The 22,500-nt window shown below is 36.0% G+C and overlaps 1 protein-coding gene across 2 annotated transcripts in view; it reads right to left on the bottom strand.

The window, feature by feature from the left end:
• Positions 1-22,500, bottom strand: part of Cerk (Ceramide kinase) — a 102,639-nt gene that overhangs the window by 27,383 nt on the left and 52,756 nt on the right. The window contains exons 1-2 of one of the 2 annotated variants that reach the window (XM_067103693.1): positions 22,198-22,225; positions 273-563 (exon numbers count right to left, since the gene is read on the bottom strand). In XM_067103693.1, coding sequence (XP_066959794.1) covers positions 273-563; positions 22,198-22,210 — 304 coding nt within the window. In that variant the 5' untranslated portion in view covers positions 22,211-22,225. Of the gene's footprint in view, positions 1-272; positions 564-22,197; positions 22,226-22,500 lie in introns of those variants that run through there. The other variant, XM_067103691.1, reaches the window with a different exon arrangement.

Below are 22,500 nucleotides of genomic sequence, written 5' to 3'. Positions count from 1 at the left end.
CTTCAGTGTTGTGATACACAGAGGGAAATGACATTTAAGTTTAGAGACTAAAGGTCCAATAACTAAACAGAAGTGTATAAATTTCTACTCAAGGAGAAAGTTATAAATGTTCTTTTCCCCAGACGTTTGAAATGCTGACTCCTTAATACAGTAGTTTTATACAATGAAGTAAAGGGTATAAGCGTCACTTTCTCTTCGTAGAATTCACAGTAATTTCGCCGCACTATTCAGATGAAAACCTTCACCAAGTGGGGGACCTATTTGAGACGTACCATTGAGCAGAGTCCAGAGGGCGTGATGCCAAGCCAAAAGAACTTGCGGAGCAGCATGATGGAGGACCACGTCCTTCACCTTCCATTTCAGACCTCTGTCCCTCTCGCAGTATTCCAGCGTCAGTCCGGCACCGGCGCCCTTCCCCACGGAATGTTTACACCCTCCCACACCCACGCCCACAGATAAAGGCCCGCCCGTAGCTGTGGGGTGAGCGTAGAGGCAACATTTGGCCGAACCCTTGGGACAGAGCCAACAGCCCAGGAGCTCGGACGCCGATATGTGATGGAACACTGTAAAAAAAAAAGAGAAAGCGATTATTAACAAATATCTGTCCGTTAATTTCCACAATCTAACCTACATTAAAATGTTAAAATAAAATATAATTCTACACTATAAGTTGAATCCCCCTCCCATCATTCTTGAAGGCTGCAACGCAAAGAAACATGGTGGTAAGATATTCTTGGACGTTCACCTGTCACTGGTATCCAATTCGGGGCACACATCATCGGGGTGGCTGCACCACACTTCATAAGCTAGGTAGTGACTCTCTTCTTTTTTATTGCTTTTGCCTAGTAACGATGGATCAGTCTAAGAAATACCTCCTTCAGCAAGATAATATAAATCTAACCTGACAACATAAACGGACAATACGTGTGTGTGTGTGTGTGTGTGTGTGCGTGTTTCGTGTATCCATCACCATAGCAAAAGAGAGAAATCGCATCGGAGAAACATCTATACAGACGAATGAAATTACTCGGCACTACAAGAAACTGACACTCGAATGCACTCTATAATTTAGAATTTATGGCTGAAAGGGAAAAGGCAGAAATTATCTGAGCCATTACAACACCACCATTACAAAACCTCAATAACAAAGGATGCTGAGTTGAGCTGAGTAGCTCAGTTCGTCCAAGACAGTCGTCTTCGAGTGAATAACCGATTCTATCTTTACAAGGACGCCCGTGGAATTCAAGGTGACGGCGTGTATTCTTCAGATTCTCTCTCTCTCTCTCTCTCTCTCTCTCTCAGGAACTTATCTGTTTTATATGTCTACCTATCAGTAATGATATACGATACCTGTTATTATATTTTTGTACATTATACCACAGAACGGCGGAATTGTCTCCCTATCTTCTCTTTTAATGAAGCTTGCATTATTATTATTATTATTATTATTATTATTCAGAAGATGAACCCTATTCATATGGAACAACCCCACGGGGGCCATTGACTTGAAATTCAAGCTTCCAAAAAATACTGCAGTAAAAGCAGTTTCACTTATTTACTATAACAATAACAGATGACTACAAGTCCTAAATCATATTTTCCTAACTAAAAAATTTACCACGTTAGTTCCGATTTTTAAAACTTACTTGGTAAAAACTATTACAAATTAATATTAAATATTCTGAGTCAGTTTCCAGAAAGATATACCTTTGTATACCTCCATATACGTATGGTATTTATTCCCTTAATGAAAATTGAATGAACTCTGGTGTATCGTAAATTACTACGGGCATTGCAAGAAATTTAGAATTTATATATATTCCTATGATTTAATTGTTTTTTTTTTTTTAGGAATGTTAATTTTCAGCTTTGATAACGATTTGTTTTATTGGTCGGGATACATACATTATATATATATATATATATATATATATATATATATATATATATATATATATATATATATATATATATATATATATATATATAGAGAGAGAGAGAGAGAGAGAGAGAGAGAGAGAGAGAGAGAGAGAGAGAAATGAACTTGTCAACACACGCACTACATTTATATCATACTTAAAAATAATTAAAAACGTCCGTAATCCTTGCCACACGACACAAAGTAGTCGTCATGCCCTTGAAGCAACAATCCAGGAAGCTCTGTCAGCATTCAGGCTGCTACTTACAATGGCCAACGGCGCATGTCCTACCTCCCATCCTCATGGGGACTTACGAAAATGATCACCAGATTTCAACTGCATCTCAGAATAGGACAGAATCTGAGAATAGAGAAGAATATAGAACTGAGGCCAAAGGCCAAGCGCTGGGAGCTATGAGGTCATTCAGCGCTGAAACGAAAAGTGACAGCAAAAAGGTTTGAAAGGTGCAACAGGAGGAAATCTTCGCAGTTGCACTACGAATCAATTGTTAAGAGAGGATGGAAAGTAAGGCGGAAGAAAGGGAATATGAACGGAGGTACATTAACTGCGTCTTGTTACTGCAGCGTACATGATGACTTATTACAATTTTTTTTTGTAGTCACAGGTTACAATTTTTTTTTGTAGTCACAGGTTACAGCAAACATTTTGTTTGCTGTATGCGAATTTTTAAGGCCACAGATTATATAATAACTATTTTGTTTGTCTTAACAATACAAGGCGCTATAAGTTTTATGGAGGAGTTAACAATTCGGAAGGGGTGGAATACCTCTCCCTCCAAAATCTGCTGTTTCAACTCAAGTAAATCATGCGCCGAGGTCTCTTCGGCGCAATCGAGTTTTCTGTACGGCCGCTACAGCGTATAATCAAGGCCACCGAAAATAGAGCTATCTTTCGGTAGTCTCGGTATAATGCTGTATGAGCGGCGGCCCATGAAACTTTAAGCACGGCCGGGTGATGGCCAGTCCTAATCGTTGCCAGAAGCAAGATTATGGCCAACTTTAAAATTAAATAAAATAAAAACCAATGAGGCTAGAGGGCTGCAATTTGGTATGCTTGATGATTGGAGGATGGATGATCAACATACCAATTTGCAGCCCTATGACCTCAGTAGTTTTTAAGATCTGAGGGGGACAGAAAAAGTGCGGACAGAAAAAAGTGCGGACGGATAGACAAAGCCGGAACAATAGTTTTCTCTTACAGAAAACCAAAAGCTGATTATGAAATGTCCTGACAAGGATTCTGAAGACCAGAGTCCTGAGGGTTACAAGGTAAAAAAAAAAAAAAATGCTGAAGCTCTGGCCTTCAAACTGATGTGATATCTTGAAACGTAAATCAAGGAGAAACTCCAATCAAATTATTTTGGAAAAACAACCACAGATTCCCATGGTACCTGCTTGGGCTTGAAAATATATCAAGGTAAAAAATACTGGGATGAAAAATCCAAAACTCCCAAGACTGCTGCATCATAATCAGACGAAAATTAAAACACTGACCTTTCAATTGAGCAGTGACCAAGAAAAAAAGTCCAAGGTCAAATATACCTGATGCGATACTTAAGATATTATGTATGAAGATCAAAAGAACAGTGTTTAAAATGATGGCCTTTAGATTAGCCTGTAACCTTGATCAAAAAAGTCAAGATGAGATTTATATAGACTCTACCAATCACTTTTTACCAGATACGTATGTAATGCTAATTGTCAAGTTTCATCAAAATCAAGAGAAAATTTTATTGACAATATGAGGTCCATAATAATAATAATAATAATAATAATAATAATAATAATAATAATAATAATAATAATAATAATAATAATAATAATAATAATAATAATAATAATAATAATAATAATAATAATAATAATAATAATAACAAATGTTCTATTTTCTAACCATTCCTTTTAAGTAGGGATTGGTCACATATTAATTACCCAATATTCGTGTCATCATAGGGTGGGTATAGACACAATCAGGAACATTAATATTAATATACAATTGCTTGTAAAGCAGAGGAAATGTAAATCATGGCCGTTAACGTTTCAAATGCGACCAGAAGCAGATTCTTAACTCAGTACATCTCCGACTTCCGTTGAGACCATGCTGTGCCAAACTGCGTCAAAACGTTTACATTGTTTACATTTCCTCAGACTGCGGCAAAACGTTTACACTGTTTACATTTCCTCAAACTGCGGCAAAACGTTTACATTGTTTACATTTCCTCAAACTGCGGCAAAACGTTTACATTGTTTGCATTTCCTCAAACTGCGGCAAAACGTTTACATCGTTTACATTTCCTCAAACTGCGGCAAAACGTTTACATTGTTTACATTTCCTCAAACTGCGTCAAAACGTTTACATTGTTTACACTTCCTCAAACTGCAGCAAAACGTTTACATTTGCTCAAACTGCGGCAAAACGTTTACATTGTTTACACTTCCATTTCCCAAAACTTCCTCAAACTGCAGCAAAACGTTTACATTTTTTACACTTTCTCAAACTGCGGCAAAACGTTTTCATTGTTTATATTTCCTCAAGATGCTTCAAAACGTTTACAGTTAACATTTCCCTAAAACAGCTGCGAAACATTTACATTGTTTACACTTTCTCAAACTGCAGCAAAACGTTTCCAATGTTTACATTTCCTCAAACCGTTTACACTGCTTACATTTCCTGAGCTTTCGTAAGTAATTGCATAATCACATTACTAAAATGAAAACGTTCCTGATAAGTAACCTATCTATCTATGCCACATTTCCAGCTCGCCGATTCTTAGGCTAGAACGCATACTTTTTTTTTTAAATATGATCTCCTATCACAGAAACAAGTAAGTATTGTAAGTACTACGCAAATGAACGAATGGCAGTACTGGCAGCCGCCACTACAGAGAGGAAATAAAAAAAAAAATACGGACGGACGACAAAAACCCATTTCGATTTTGTTAAGGTCAGATTTTTCTGCTGTTTACCTTCTCGTTGGTAAATAAAGAAATCCCTTCTCACGCATTGTTTCTTAACAGTGAGAGGACCCCGAATTATATGTAAGTATCAGACCGGTACTAACTTCTATTTACGAGTGTACCTTGAAGTTACTCAACTTGTCTAGATTTCGTCATCTCCTCTCTTGGCAGCTTCTATGCGGAAGATGTCAGAGTAAGAGCCGGAATTTTATGCTCGTTCATACGAGCAATGTTGACATAATGCCTCGGAGAGAGTATACGAGCATCGGCATATATATATATATATATATATATATATATATATATATATATATATATATATATATATATATATATATATATATATATATATATATATATATATATATGCGCACACACACACACAAACTATAAGTATGTAAATCACTACTGCACTAGTGCACACAGCAGTGTAAGGAAAGACTGTTCCGACAGTAAATTTAGAACATCGGTAAGAATAAAACACTGACATAAACAATTACGTTGTGTGATGGTTGGTTATAATTCTCAGTTGTGCAATAGTCAGACAGAAGAAAGACTTAACCGTTTGGAATTTAATCATGAACTGTTGAAGAATAGGAGAGAGAGAGAGAGAGAGAGAGAGAGAGAGAGAGAGAGAGCATCAGTCGTGAATAAAAGGTGTGGTAGTACCGGTACTGGACGTAGGGTAGTAGGAAGATAAAAGAGTTAAACTAGACATTTACAAGAGAAACGTTCTCACAAAGTTAACGGGTGACAGAAATGATAACATTAACATAAAAAGTCGAAGAACATGTAAAATGTTCCACGCGGTAGAGAAAGGGGTCGAGAGTTTTAGTCAAAGAACTGGGGCGTTACGAAAAGCGGAAACAACAGCCGTAAGTTTAGCAGGAGTACACAGAAAACAAAAGTCAGACTGAGCAAGGGGTACTGATCTCTGATCTCTTCACACAAATCAAGTGTGAATGTCGATTAGGGATGCTCGTAAAATAACGGCCTGTGAGATTCCTAAAGAGCATTAAAAGAGGAAGAAGGAGATGAAGGGAAGATTCAGATTTGTAAACAAAGGAACTACGGTTAATTTCCGCCGTTATGCAAATACGGGTCAATATGCGGCGAGACTTCGATGCTTTGGTGAAGAGGGAAACATGGTTTAAAAGGCAGTTTAAAAATGTGCTAGAATTACACGTTTTTTAGAACTAACAAGACTTATGAGATGAGGGTGGTAAAAAGTAAAGTGGAATTACAAACGAACGTCAAGTACGGTATGACAATGAAACTACGCGAAAAAGAAATTATCGACAAGGGAATAAAGGTTCAAGGAGAAACCTTGGAGTCAGACGGCAGGATACAGTTTAAAAATATACTATAATGGAAACGACTGATGTTCCTTATGTAGATGAGGCAATGATGAAAGGTAGATGAAGCTAGCTTGGACATATTCTTGGCACAACCCGAGAGAAAAATTACGTGACAGCGCCAGAAGAGTTGGAAGACCTAGACCTATTCGGCTGCGGCCTATGAGAAGGGAGGCTGTAGATGAATAGAGATTTGTGGAGGACAAAACACAGGAAAGACGTCAGTGGCAGAATAGCGCAGAGACCTTTTACGTCACGCAGCGTTGGAGGCCATGATGATAATGAAATACATATATATGCAATAACTTATCAGATGCTTTGGGTGTCTGGCCTTCTAAGTAGCGAAGTCCCTAAGTTATAGTTTACAGATGGACACTGAAGAGATCCCCAGCTAACCGTATTTCTATGTGCATTGGATAGTAAAGTAAACTATACATTTAAGAGATTTATCTGAAATATGCATATGCCTAAAAAGGTAGCCTAGCAAAAAGCCATAATAATAATGTGGCTAATTAGTTGTAGAGTAGTTATACACATTTGCTAGTGTGTAATTACGCTTTTCGTTTCCTTAACTGCAGAGATCTTGGCGCAAGGGAAGGAGGGAAGCAGAATGAGAAGCAAAGTCGATGGGAAGACCCAAAACAAATCGATAAGGACCACTGAAGACATTGATCCTCTCCCCAAGAAATTGCCAGGGAAGGAGGGTTCTGTGCGGCAGGCTGTGGCAACACTGCTGCTCTGTAATGCATCTCAACTGATTGTTGGGTTACAGAGATAACAGCCCACTTAGAACCAGTGTTCAAAGTACTTTAATCACAGTTGCTAAATTTTTTCAGGAATAATGAAAAGGACATCTTTTTAAAGAAATGACAAATCGTCATTTGTAAGAGAAAGTTTTTACAAGCTTAAGGGTTTAAGAAAAAGACGGTTTATATAACTTGAAAAATCACACACACACACACACACACACACACACACATACATATATATATATATATATATATATATATATATATATATATATATATATATATATATATATATATATATATATATGTCTATGCTCACATACATTTACAACTTTAAAAGGAAAAATCCATTTAAATCCTCATAGGTTTTTTCTAGTATTACCTATTACTGTTTACTACAAGATTCGCAAAGCCAGGTGATCTTCACAGGACGGGGGCTGAAAAGAGACCTACAACCTAATACACATCTCAAACACGGCTCCACGACTAACAATTTTTCTGCAAGATTGTTATTATTATTATTATTATTCAGATGAACCCTATTCATATGGAACAAGCCCACAGGGGCCACTGCCTTGAAATTCAAACTTCCAAAGAAGTTCATTCGAAAGAAGTAACAGAAGGCAACGGGAAATACAGAAAGAAGAGATTATTAAAAAAACAGATAAATTACCATATTCATAAATAAATGAAAATGAAAATAAAATAATATAATACAAGTTGAACTGTATTAGGCTAGTAATGCATTGCATCTTCGCTTGAACTTCTGACGTTCCAATTGCACGACATCCTCTGGGAAGCTCTTCCACACTCCAGCGGTGTGAGGAATAAAGGACCTCTGGAACTGGCTTTCTTTATCTCAGATTGTTTCTAAAATCTTTCATATTTTATACTCTGAACAATTAAGTTTTATCTGCATCCAGCGTTATTAGCTGGGATGAGCGTAAAAACGCCAGTATGTCGAATCTTGAAATACCGAATTGTGGCCCTTGAATTTAACCTTTTCTTTCACCACTTTCACTTTTCGTCATATTTCGATATCTCTCTCCACTCTAATCTCTCTCTCTCTCTCTCTCTCTCTCTCTCTCTCTCTCTCTCTCTCTCTCTTCTCTCTCTCTCTCTCTCTCTTTAACCCTTTAACCCTTTATAACATATCAATCTCTTCCCGCGATAATTTACTGCCTTCAGCATTTTCTATCATAAAATAACACATCTGGAAAAAAAACCCTTCCAGACAAAGGGGTATCTCGGCATGAACAGAAAGGATGCACGAAGAGAACAGGACAAGAGAAAAAAAAAGTACTGGGTATAAAAAGTCCCCACGTAAATCCCCAGGCCTTATAGGAAAACCCAAAGCAACTTCTGACTAGCTCCCTGGATCCTGGGTCAGTGAACAGCTTGACTGCATGTACAGGGAAGTTCTGGTTGGTTAACTGACATCTGTGAAGTGGCGTGACAACAGCTGAGGCAGGATAGCAATATGTATGTTCTGGATTTCAGTTGTTGAAAGTCACGAGGTGCAACTTCGATCCAATTCTCGTGAAATCCAATCATAAGTTTGAATCCAGGTAACAAAAAGTCACAGGAAAAAGTCACAAGTAAAAATGTCACAGATAAAAAGTCACAAAAAAAGTCACATTAACCTTTCCTAGATAGTGAGCCCCAAGGGATTTAACCCGGTATGTATCCACCTTAGGGCGTGTTTAGTACAAGCCCGTTGGGGATTTCCATGTAAACATGAACAAAAGACTGTAAATATCATAAAGATAATGACCTTCAAGAAACATTGAGAATTTTTCCCCCGTGACTTCATTACCGGCCACCATAAATTAATGTGACTTTTTCCCTGTGACTTTTTTTCCTGTGACTTTTTTCCTAGCGCAAATTGACTTTTTTCCCCTGTGACTTTTTTTCCGTGACTTTTTTTCCGTGACTTTATTCCAGGCCACCATAAGTTTTGCGTAATTATGGAAACGTAAAGACAAGCAAAGAAACCAAACCAAACGCCTAGCTTCATCGCCAAATATAAGAATGACATTGGGAACACACATACAGGAACAATTCTCTCTCTCTCTCTTCTCTCTCTCTCTCTCTCTCTCTCTCTCTCTCTCTCTCTCTCTCTCTCTCTCTAAGGTCACTTAGCTCTAGAGACAGAGATTCTCGACAACTGATATAATAACGAATGAATCTCTCTCCTTGTCCAGTTTGCTAACATGTGCAGTATTCAAGGAGCGATTTCTAGGCATTCCAAACCTGCCCTTGAGACTGCGGAGACACTGACGGTTAATCATGAATGCCAGAATCTCTTGTTTTCAGTGAAAATATCCTTGATTTCAGGAATGAAATGAAAGCATGAATAAATCATCTCCTCTTTCTCGACCTACTCCTAAACCCTTCGTTGGCTGAGTCGGTTGAGCTTCGGACTGTCACCCGATGGGCCGGAGTTCAATTCCCCCGGCCGGCTGATGAAGAGTTAAAGGAATTTATTTCTGGTGATAGAAATTCACTTCCCGCTATAATGTGGTTCGGATTCCACAATAAGCTGTAGGTCCCATTGCTAAGTAACCAATTGGTTCTTAGCCACGTAAAGTAAGTCTAATCCTTCGGGCCAGCCCTAGGAGAGCTGTTAATCAACTCAGTGGTCTGGTAAAACTAAGGTATACTTAACTTCGACCTACTCCTAAAAGAAGAGGAGAGCTCACAAAGGTCAGGCAGGAGATGTCTGAAATTGCTGGGAAATTGCAGTGAATCCTACAATTCTTCAGTCACGTCTGTCTACGTGAACGTGGCATTCACCATTGCAGTATCAGAAAATCAGTCGACAAGGAACCAAGGAACTAGATCAGTTCCGGCCGAATTTAACCAATTGAGGCATACCGGTACATAAAAAAAAAAAACTTCGTAGAAGAGACCTTCGGGGGTCGTTATCTAGGACTAATATTTATTGGGATCATTATCTTTATGATATTTACAGTCTTTTGTTTTTGTTCTTACGGTTAATCCCCACCGATCTTGTACTAAACACGCCGCAAAGGTAGATGCATAGCGGGTTAAAACCCTTTGGGGTCACTATCTAAGAAAGATCCGTTATCTATTCAGTAATAATGTGAAACCTTTCAACTAGGTAAGCTGTCTACATAGTAGCTCCTGTAAGGCGTCTTTAATACCTTAGAAACCAAGGTGGTTCTTTCAACGTTTTAAAAAAAGGATAACACTTTGCCTTCTAAAAGGACAATTTACACCGAGAACAAAGCCAGTGCAAAATTTAATCATCTCCTTATAACAGAAGCTACCTCCATTCCCCTGCTAAAGCCTCTATTAAGGCAAAACCTCACATAAACTAACCTATCCTCACATGCGGCCGAATGATTGGAGGCCAACTGGACTTGTTTCCCATCCAAATACATATTTACCTTTGCAAGTATCAGAGGGTGTCACCTTTACAAATCTTAGCTATGATTTCAGGGATATGGCTGATAGCCCCATGCTCTTTCCCGTCCTGGCTACTACCCACTGCAGTTGACTGATTACTGGTTACTTAGTTCAACGTTCAAGTCAGCCTCTACATAGTGTTCAATCATTATTTTGGGTACTGGACTAATATATATATATATATATATATATATATATATATATATATATATATATATATATATATATATATATATATATATATATATTTATATATATATATATATATTTATATATATTATATATATATTGTATATATATATATATATATATATATATATATATATATATATATATATATATACCATCTGTATTGCTACACAGACATAAAGGATGGCATGACACTGAAGCTACACATACTTAAATCTGTGTCTGAGAATGCAGTTCTAAGTAGAATACTAGGAGTCAGATGACAGAACAGCGTTAGAAATGATATCGAAAGAGAAATCACGAAGTTACATATGTAGAGAGAGAGAGAGAGAGAGAGAGAGAGAGAGAGAGAGAGAGAGAGAGAGAGAGAAGAGGTGAGGGGAAAACGTCCTTGTATATTACAATCACAGATACAGTATGAGCGGTCCTCATTATAATTAGGTAAAATACACTTTCAAGACTAAATACAAACATATACAAACACAAAATGCACACACAAACCGACAACTCAAAAGGTAAAAAGAGGCCACACCAACAAACAACAAAAATGGCAAGGCCCCACCCTCCACGAATTTAGACAAACGCCCTCCACCACCACCACTACCACCACCTTTTCCTCCTTCTCCTCCTCCTCCTCCTCCCCCCCCTCCTGCATTTCCCCTTCCTGAAGTGGTCTCAAGACTCGTTTCTTACCCGTGAAACGATTCGATTGCCCAAGAGAGAGAGAGAGAGAGAGAGAGAGAGAGAGAGAGAGAGAGAGAGAGAGAGAGAGAGAACCACTGAGGCCATGTGACGTCATCACCCCAGGCCCCATCGATTCGTAATGCAATTGATGAGAGAGAGAGAGAGAGAGAGAGAGAGAGAGAGAGAGAGAGAGAGAGAGAGAGCAGGGAAAATGAGCAAGGAGATATGAAACGAGAGTAAATAATTTTTTTTTTATTTCTTTTAATTTTTCAGTCACCACCTCCGCAACGTGCTCATATATTTTCAGTAGTACGATTTTTAGAATTACTAATTTCCTCTGTGAGCATCTAATGAATAAAATTACTAATTTCCTCTGTGAGCATCTAATGAATGGCAATCAACTATACGTTTAAATGCAGTCTACCATGATTACTGAAAATATCATCACATTTCATCTAAATATTAGCACTTGAATACCTTCAAATTCTGTATAATCTTTAATAAAGTGGCTCCGTTTGCAATCAGGCCGTAATGGGTCACGCTACGTGTTAGGAAAAGGTTGCTTTGAAAGACAACATTCGTACGGAATGAAGATTTAAAACTATAAACTACTGAAGATGAGAAAATTTTCGTAAATTCTGACAATCCTGCCAATTTGCTAGATTTGGGTCACTGTAAATTCCCTGTGGTTGCAAATATCAACTTCTTTTCTGTAAGCAGAAACCTCCGTGAGTGAAAATTGCTGGTTGCAATACATTGAATATGGAACACAAAACTCGTCTTGCTCGCTCCACCTCTCTCGCGTTTTCCAATAGACTGATCCTGTCCATTGCGTAATAAAAAAAAATGATGCAAATCTTACAGGGCGGTGTGTCGTTTTAATGACCCTGGGCTAGATTAGAAAGTCCTGTTTTACTGAAAACAGGCTAATATCAACTTCTCAGGACTGGTGAGGTTCACTGTCATATTGACGGCTGAGGGATGTACGTTGTCAGAATGCTGGACCCTTCAGGGAAAACAAAAATAAACAGGCAATTACATCCAAAGGAAAATAAAGTCCTATGCGACTTACACAGAAAAATCTACACCAAAGCCAGCTTACAACACCAGTGATAAAAAAAGCAGGAATCTGTAACTGTTTAATACCAACCTTAGTACCTTAGTATAAGTTCTACTGATTACAAGCTGTTCGTGAAAGTGGGGTCGTTACAGAGGTGAGATGCTTCTGGCTGCTTGAACCAAGAAAATACAGAGCATGAATGTATCACATGGGACTTGAAGGCAGGAGAAGTGGGTAGGATTTTCTTGGAGAGTATTTTAAGGAAAATAAGGTTCCTTAGGGCTTTTCCACGATCTAATTTGACCCCTGCAATTGCCCCTCTAGAAATTTTTTCCCGCTTTCGTGTACAATTCTGAAGTATTTTTCCAAACCGTTTTTGCATCTGAAGAGGAATAGTGATCGTACATAATACTGTGCCCTTCTAGTCCCACTTGCTATATTTAAGCTACATGAACATGCTTGGTCTTTACTGCATTCTGGTTTTTTGTAAGCTTTAAACAAAGGATATATACGAAGTATATATAATATATATATATATATATATATATATATATATATATATATATATATATATATATATATATATATATGTGTGTGTGTGTGTACTGTGAACGGACATAGCAATGTCCTACCACTCGTTCGCATGAGGTGTCTATCTGCCCCGATGGAGAAAGACATCTTCCCATAAGAAGCCAAGGCCATGACACCAGAGACGTGAAAGAGGCAACTATTTCAAAACATGACATCCAGCTAGCTTCCTCCTCCTCCTCCTCCTCCTCCTCCTCCTCCTCCCACGCCACCACTTGTGAATTCCCCAAAGGAACCACTCCAAGCTGACTGTTTATGAATCTAAAAAAATGGCTAAGATAAAAAGGACTGCAGCGGATAAGACACAATCCTGGGAAACTGTCGATCATTTGAAAAACTGCGTATAATTCCGTCTATCAGTGTAACTATACTCATTTGTATATATTATATGTATATATACATATATATATTTATATTTTATATATATTATACATACACACATAAATATATATATATATATATATATATATATATATATATATATATATATATATATATATATATATATATATATATATATATATATGTGTGTGTGTGTGTAGTGTAAAACAGGAGTATCTCCTCCAGCGAATAAAAAAGTCACTGCCTCATTCATACTGTTTATAACTGATTCGTAGATGAAACCCCTGGGCATATAACTTCCACATCAGATGCTTCATATACCATAGGGAAATCTTTGAAAAAACAGTAAACCCCTCTTAAGTGAAATGAAATTATTATTATTATTATTATTATTATTATTATTATTATTATTATTTATTATTATTATTATTAGTGAAGAAATCTACAATGGTGTAAATTGAGAAGGAGAATCGAGCACGTTCTCGAAAGCTCTCTTGTATGTGTGTGTATGCATGTATATATATATATATATACATATATGTATATATTATATATTATATTTCTAAAATATTTATTTGCATCTATATATACTGTGGATATTTCTTCACCATTTTAGTGACTCATATATTATTATTATTATTATTATTATTATTATTATTATTTATTATTATTATTATTATTTTATTATTATTATTATTATTATTATTATTATTATTATTATTATTATTATTATTATTATTATTATTATTATTATTATTATTACTGTCACGGTTCTAACAGACAGACATGCATTTATGTCTCCACGGGTATCAAGCGGTTTGTTAATGTTATTTTTTTACTTTTTTTTTCTTTCTGGTTTATATTACGTGAGCAAACATGGTTGACGTTACTTAAGAAAAACTAGGCCTTTAAGTATTAATAATAATAATGATTATAATTATAATACCCAAATTTAAATATCCACTTCTTATACACCCCAACATGTATATAATTACCTCCAAGAACTAAATATTTGATATAAGTGTATAACGATATACTACACTAGCGAAATACTGTATCTTTTTTAATTGAGACTTAAATTTCTTTCTATAATGTTTTAATTAAGACCTAAATTTAAATCTATAATATTAGTTTTATTTAAAGCTCAAACTTCTATCTATAAAGTTAGTTTTAATTACGACTTCAATTTCTATCTACAATTTTAGTTTTAATTATATTTAAATTTCTAACTTAAATTTTTTTCTATAATGTTAATCTCAATTAAGACTTAAACTTCTATCTATAGAGTTAGTTTTAATTAAGACATAAACTTCTATCTATAATGTTAATTTTAATTAAGACAAATATCTAACTTCAATTTCTTTCTATAATGTTAGTTTTAATTAAGACTTAAACTTCTATCTATAATGTTAGTTGTAATTAAGATAAACTTCTATCTATAAAATTAGTTTTAATTAAAACTTAAACTTCTATCTATAATGTTAGTTTTAATTAAGACAAACTTCTATCTATAATGTTAGTTTTTATTAAGACTTAAACTTCTATCTATAAAATTAGTTCTAATTAAGACAAACTTTTATCTATAATGTTAGTTTTAATTAAGACTTAAATTACTAACTTAAATTTCTTTCTATATTGTTAGTTTTAATTAAGACTTAAACTTCTATCATAAAATTAGTTTTTTAGATTAAAGATCTATAATGTTAAACTTAAATTTCTAACTTAAATCTATATTGTTAGTTTTAATTAAGAATTAAATTTCTAACTTAAATTTCTTTCTATATTGTTAGTTTTAATTAAGAATTAAATTTCTAAATTACATTTCTTTCTATAGTGTTAGTTTTAATTAAGACAAACTTCTATCGGTAATGTTAATTTTAATTAAGACTTAAATCTCTATCTATAATATCACTAATCAGTTAAAAGATTTCAGCAAGGGATGGTGACATGAAAAGATGCTTTAATCACCATTTTATTATTTTTATTACTATTTGTTTCAACACCAGTGCCGTTCAGCTCATCAGCAGGATAGAGAAAAAGTTAAGTTAAGTATGCCTTAGTTTAACCAGACCACCGAGCTGATCAACAGCTCTCCTAGGGCTGGCCCGATGGATTAGACTTATTTTACGTGGCTAAGAACCAATTGGTTACCTAGTAACGGGACCTACAGCTTATTGTGGAATCCGAACCACATTATACCGAGAAATTAATTTCTATCACCAGAAATAAATTCCTCTAATTCTTCATTGGCTGGCCGGAGACTCGAACTCGGGCCTAGCAGAGTGCTAGCCGACAACTCTGCCGACTCATCCAACGAGGAACTGCAGGATAGAGAAAACTTTACCGAGGCAAGCACGGGAGAATAATAAGGGCTAAAGACATAACCTTTTAAAACTATTATTATTCTTTTCTCTCGTCCCATCTTTAATTGCAATATGGATGGAAACCTTTCACAGTTTCTTTCCAGAACTTCTCAGCAAATTGATAAAAGAAAATGTTAAAACTTTACCCAATAAGACGTGATTACCAAGAACATAAAATGAATAGATCGACGTAGTTGTAAGCTATAAATAAAGAAATGACACAGTCGTATGACTATGCAAAACGTGACAATCCCCCGATTGCTGCTATGGAAACAAGTCATAACAAATAAGGCAACCATTCGCTTGGCTGCCATAACTACATTATATATTAGGAACTTCAGTTGAAAAGTAACAACGAACATCAAAGTTTTAACAAAGAAACCTAACGCTACCTGGACCGATAAGCGTTCGACGCTTTAAGTGACATGAGAGCTATTTTAAAGTTGCAATAACTCCCAACCAGTTATTCAATTGTTTCGATACTTCAAGGGCAGTTCCAACTACCCTCTTACATGACAAAGTTTAATACGATTTTGATGTCTTTGTCCCAGGTTTTTTTTTTATGCTGAAAGACTTAATTACTATTCGTCTAAGAATGCACTGACGTCAACTGGGAGTTCGTCCATGATCTTGAAAAAGAACATGGGATTTTCAAGACAAAGTCTCTAGATAATACTGAATAGCATTGTCAGCAATGAATACGTCTTAAGAGAGAGAGAGAGAGAGAGAGAGAGAGAGAGAGAGAGAGAGAGAGAGAGAGAAAGAGAGAGAGAGAGGGTGTGTTTTGCCCTATTCTCTGCTGACCAAGAACCCCTGCCTAATCTACGGAAGACCGCAAGAGACTATAAAACACTGAGACGCGGGGAGTCTTTGCAACATTAAGTCACGCCATCTCTCTCTCTCTCTCTCTCTCTCTCTCTCTCTCTCTCTCTCTCTCTCTCTCTCTTAAAAGCACTTTTGTAAACAGACCTACCGTAAAAATATTTAAGCCGCAATTGTGGACTGTATGAAATTTACCGTCAGCTTCAAGAGCGGTAATACTGATAAACCTTTGGAGCACAAAAGACTCGAACCACCACAAAAGCCATACAATATGAGAGAGAGAGAGAGAGAGAGAGAGAGAGAGAGAGAGAGAGAGAGAGAGAGAGAGAGGCGGCGAGGTAAACAGCAATTCAATAACTTATTCATGGCAGCCCTAATCAATTGCAGGGAAGGAAGTGACGGCTGTCAAAACACAGGACGAGGAGAATCGATTAGTCAGCACTCCGAGAAGGGTCTCTCTCCACAACCTCAGCTTCGCGACATCACATTTTCATACTTTCTCTGGTTATGCTTTCGCTCTTTCACAGCACCTACTACTACTACTACTACTACTACTACTACTACTACTACTACTACTACTACTACTACTATTATTATTATTATTATTATTATTATTATTATATTATTATTATTATAGTAGTTGAGTTATTTCTAATAAAATTTACACTTAACTGTGATTTCTTCACCATTAGTATTATTATTATTAGTGAATTATTATTATTATTATTTTCTAATATAATTTCGTGAAAACAATCTGAGTAATAAACCACTACAATTATATCTTAAATATATTATTATTAAAAAATCAATTATTTATTATTATTATTTTTATTATTATTATTATTATTATTATACCGATATGCTCAAAATACCAAGTCGCCATGTCGGATCTTATTTTGAAACGTCAAATGACATTCTGATTGGTCAAGTGACCTGGCAGCCATCTTGACAACGTTCTTAGACCTCCCACAATCATCTCCTCAGATACCGATGAACGAATATGCCGAAATTTATAAGAGATTATAAGAGATGAATTCAACTGAATTGAATCGAATTGAATATAGAATTTATGCCAAAGGCCAAGCACTGGGACCTATGAGGTCGTTCGGCGCTGAAAAGGTTTGAAACGTAACATAAGGAAAACCTCGCAGTTGCACTATGAATCAATTGTTAGGAGAGCATGGAAAGTAAGATGGAAGAAAGAAAATATGAACGGAGGTACAGTAAAAGGAACGAAAGCGATTGCAGCTATAATATAGGAGCCGAAGGCACACTGCAAAGAACCTTAAGTAATGAGGCGCACTGGCGGCACTACCCGCCCCACCCCGCCCCACCCTCCACGTATTTTCTAAGAGATGTACATTCGGCTCAAGTCTTCAGAAACTCCACTCGGAATTCTAACTGATGGGCAAATCAGGCCACAGGTGGCTTTGAATTAAAGCCGAAATCAGGTGATTTAAGACCAACATCAGGTGCATCGTGGTTCCTGCATTTGTCAAACTGATTAAGACCACTTTCGGTCAGATCTACTGTCAGATCTTCAGGCCAGCCAGTGACACCGGGAAAGTGACATTGACGGGAAGAGAACCTTGCATTTCAGGATGCAGGGTGATCATGCAGGAAAAAAAAGTTAAGTATATCTTAGTTTAATTAGACCGAAGGAACTTATTTTACGTTGAACCATTGGTTTTACCAGGATGCAACGAGAAATGGTTATGCCAACATCATGCAACGAGAACCATCATGCAAAGCCACCAGTACGACTTCCGACATTAATTCTACTTCCAGCCGCCATCTTGTATTTTTGTGACAAAAGTTTCACTGTCCAACAAACGGCTATTACTAATACTATTACAATTATTATTATTATTTCTATTATCTGCTTTACTTATCAAATGTAAAAATAGTCGTTACTATAAACCTCGGCTTACATTAACCAAATCACTACGATATTTTATTACAGCAGATTCAATGGCATTTCTCTTAGTGATTCTGTTACAATATAAAAGTACCTCGGCCCGCGGGAATCTTATAAATGCAGACATGACAAAGTTTAAGAAAAACTCTTATATATTCTACAGAGTACATGAAAACCTAAACACGCCATTGACACTAAAATTCTCAAGAAACAAAGGAACTCTGTCTGGTAAAGCAATCAAATTTTGATGGTTAAAAGGTTCCCCTTGTTTCAACTGAGTAGAAAGATGTTCTTGAGTGTGTGCGTGTGTGCGCGTGTGTGTGTTTATGTGTGTTTCGTAAAGCGCATTCACTGAAATTATTAGATATTCAGCTTCTGTCAAATTCTAAAAATGTCTTCAGATTCTTCAAAAAAATCCATCATTGCAGAGAAGCAAAGCTCTTACGAACACAGAAGAAAAAGTAGCTCTTTTGTTTGTTCAGAAAATTCAGAAAGCCTTTGAGAATGCCATGGGAATTTCTGTCTGACAATGGAAAGAAAAAGTTCTTTATGGAAGGTATACCAGACAGTTAAGTTGGAGAAGAAATGATTTTACATTTGCTGAAGGTATTCATAAGCAAAAGATGTCGCCACCGCGTCTAACCCACATGACACCGGGCGAAAAAATACTAAGTGAAAATCGTTGCCAAATAATTCCAAATGTATGTTACTTTAGACAAGAGAAAATGACACTACAAAATTGTAATTTAATCTGTCTCTATCTTCATATTATTCTACGCGTATTTTTACCACAGAACCTCGAAAATGTGTTGAAATAACTTATCAAACAACATACGAGAATGTACTATATATATATATATATATATATATATATATATATATATATATATATATATATATATATATATATATATATATATATATATATATATATATATATATATATATATATATAATACATATTTATTATATATTATATATTATATTTATACACACACACACACACACATACACACACACACACACATATATATATATATGTATATGTGTGTGTGTGTGTGAAGTGAAGGAGAGAGAGAGAGAGAGAGAGAGAGAGAGAGAGAGAGAGAGAGAGAGAATCAGCCCTTCTCATTTTACGGCTGTGAACCCTACGAGATGAGGTCACTTATGGAAATGAAAGCAAAAACCCTTCCCCACGCTTCACGAATAATAAATAGGGGGAAAAATGTCTGGATGTAACTTATTTGAGATTTTCTGCGTTCCAAACACTACACTGCAGAGATGTACTGCGGTAAAAGAAACAATGTATGTATGTTGTAAGTGTTAAGAGGTCACCTACATTCAAGAAAATATATATATATATATATATATATATATATATATATATATATATATATATATATATATATATATATATATATATATATCGAGCAACTACCAAGTAATTTTTCTAGGCCTGACATACTCAATATTTGAGCCAATGACATGCTTAAGAATACTTAAAATGCTTTCAACTTGAATGTTGTTCATAAAAAAACTTGCATAATGCTAAAAAAAACAATAGTATTTAATAAGGTAAAAATTGACATCAAAAGCGAACGTGAAATAAGTTTTGGTAAGACGTCAGGCATTATAAGACACAATACGACATAATCGCCTATTGTTCATTCAAACCAATCGAGCGAGTCCACTTTCATCAGGAACGTCTTCAGAGCAAAATTCCTGCTCCTCTTCTTAATTTTCTGTCAAGCAAACAACGAATTGCCCACGCGAAACGATGACGTCATCGTTAAACTGGTCACACAAGGAAAAAATTACACCCACCACGTCATACCTCAACCCACCGCCTTTGGACCAATGACAGCTTAGCCCTGTAGCCTAAAGCTACAGAGATCAAAAGTAAACTTCTTTCACGTCGTATTTCCATTTAAACCTGCGTAATCCGAAAGCTTCTAAAATCAAATGATAAATACTCAGTATTGTTCATTACAGTTAAACCTTACGAATATTACGAACAATACTAAATTGACTTCCAATATTCACGAAGTGGCAACTCTTTCCACGCGTGACGTCAAATTTCCTTCGAGGTGAATAGTCGAACCAAGCCTTTTCCCATTCCGAATCTTTAGTCAAAAATTCCTAGCACTAATCATCTGTAAGTATTCAACAAATAATTATTAATGTTTACTCAACAGTTGCAAGACCTTTCTTCCATCATACGGTAAGTTAACGAATGGTTTTGTAATTAAACGGTCCGTTTTTGTATAAGAAAACAAGAATAAAAAAAAAGGAACAAGGATGTTTAGTGTTGCTGGACAGTCACCGGCTCGTTGTGATGTCTTGACAAACAGAAACTGAAATGCTTTGTCTTTTGCCTGTATTAAGAGGAATCTATTATGTCATAATGAGCACATTATCCTTTTAAACTTATTGACAGCCATTAACATACCTGTGCTGAAACAATACCAAATACTCGAATTACTGCTTCTGTTCTTTATTTGCCAATTTGAAGGTCAATTCAAGAGCAACCAATTCGTCGAATCATTCTATTGGCTTTAATGTTAACGGTGTACGCACGGACTGGAGGGTGCACGTTAGGCCAAGGGGTACTCGAGTCAAGGATGCCACGTTGAGTTCGTACGCGAAGCTTATAATAATGCGATTTAATTTTCGCTATAATTAAGCAACTGATTATTGCTGCATGCTGCTATACAATCCCTAAAGTGCGTAAATATGTACCAATCAGTAATGTGCAACAATTAATGGTTTTCTTTAGCCGTTCACATCACTATGAAGGACTGCTTTCACTCCCAAGACGACTGTCGGCTATATTACGAGAATTCGATAGGGATGGGGGAGGGGGTTATAAAGGTATGCACTCGGGGGAGCCCATGGTTGGGTGAGTGGGGGAGGGAGTCTTGGTCTAACCCACATGCCTGCGTGGAGAGACTCCTCAAAAGATTCCAGTCTTTTTATTCATTCCGATGATGCCATACGCCGCCACTTTCACGACGCAGATGGCACTTGAGTTACGTAAATAAATAAGACAGCATTCGACTTTAAAAATAAAATGCACATGACAATATTACTTCCCAAACAACAACAATAAAATATACCAGCTCTTCAAATAAAAAAAAAAAAATGGTACAAAACAAATTGGCCCACAGATTTCCTTTTTCTCTCTCTTCCGGGTCCTTCACTGGGCTGGTAGGTAGGTAGGTGCCTTTAGCAATTGAAACACGAAGCAGCACTTTTTTTTTTTTTTTGTAAACACGCAGGGGTATTTTTTTTAATATCAGAAATACTTAAAACAAAATCAGTATCTTCCAAAGAATATAGTATGGGTCAATGCAATTAAATCATTCAAAAGCAGATAATTTTCTTACTTAGCAAATTCCGTGAAGCCAGAGAGGCCTTTCTGATAATTGAGCATTGAAACAAGATTTCATTTGCATCTTCTAAAGTATAGATATTGTTATTTACAATGCGTTATGTCTTATATTTGTATTTTAGAGCTTTTAATGTTAATTTTTTTTTTTTTTTTTCTTTATACCTTGAAAATGAAACCTTTGCGTTTTGAAACGTCGCCAATAAATGTATTTCAAGGATCACCTGAGATGTACTTCCTCCTTCACCGTCTTCTATATGTTCGAGTTACTAGTAAACACCACATCTTAGAACATTATATATATATATATATATATATATATATATATATATATATATATATATATATATATATTTAAAAGGAGAAGGATAACGATGACAGTTTTAGAAACAGATATGACTGATGACCTACCTGACAGTACCATGAAGCGGGCTACTCACATGTCTACGCATTCTGAAGACAACGAAAACAACGCATTATTGATGCAGTTAATTTGGAATGAGACAACACAAGACATACAAGCGACAGACCTTCAATAAGCCGATACAAATTCCTATGGCAGTGATTTCCCAACAGAATGGCCTGCCTATCACTTGTAAAGCATGACGATCGAACTGGTCGGTCGGTCGATCAATCAATCAATCAGTCAGACGCATCGCCATCACTCTACTGCAATGATTCATGACTCCCGACGGGCGAAGCCATGGACTGCCC

The sequence above is a fragment of the Macrobrachium rosenbergii genome, chromosome 5, assembly GCF_040412425.1.
Source record: "Macrobrachium rosenbergii isolate ZJJX-2024 chromosome 5, ASM4041242v1, whole genome shotgun sequence".
Lineage (NCBI taxonomy): Eukaryota > Metazoa > Arthropoda > Malacostraca > Decapoda > Palaemonidae > Macrobrachium > Macrobrachium rosenbergii.
This window is presented reverse-complemented; position numbering and strand designations above follow the sequence as displayed.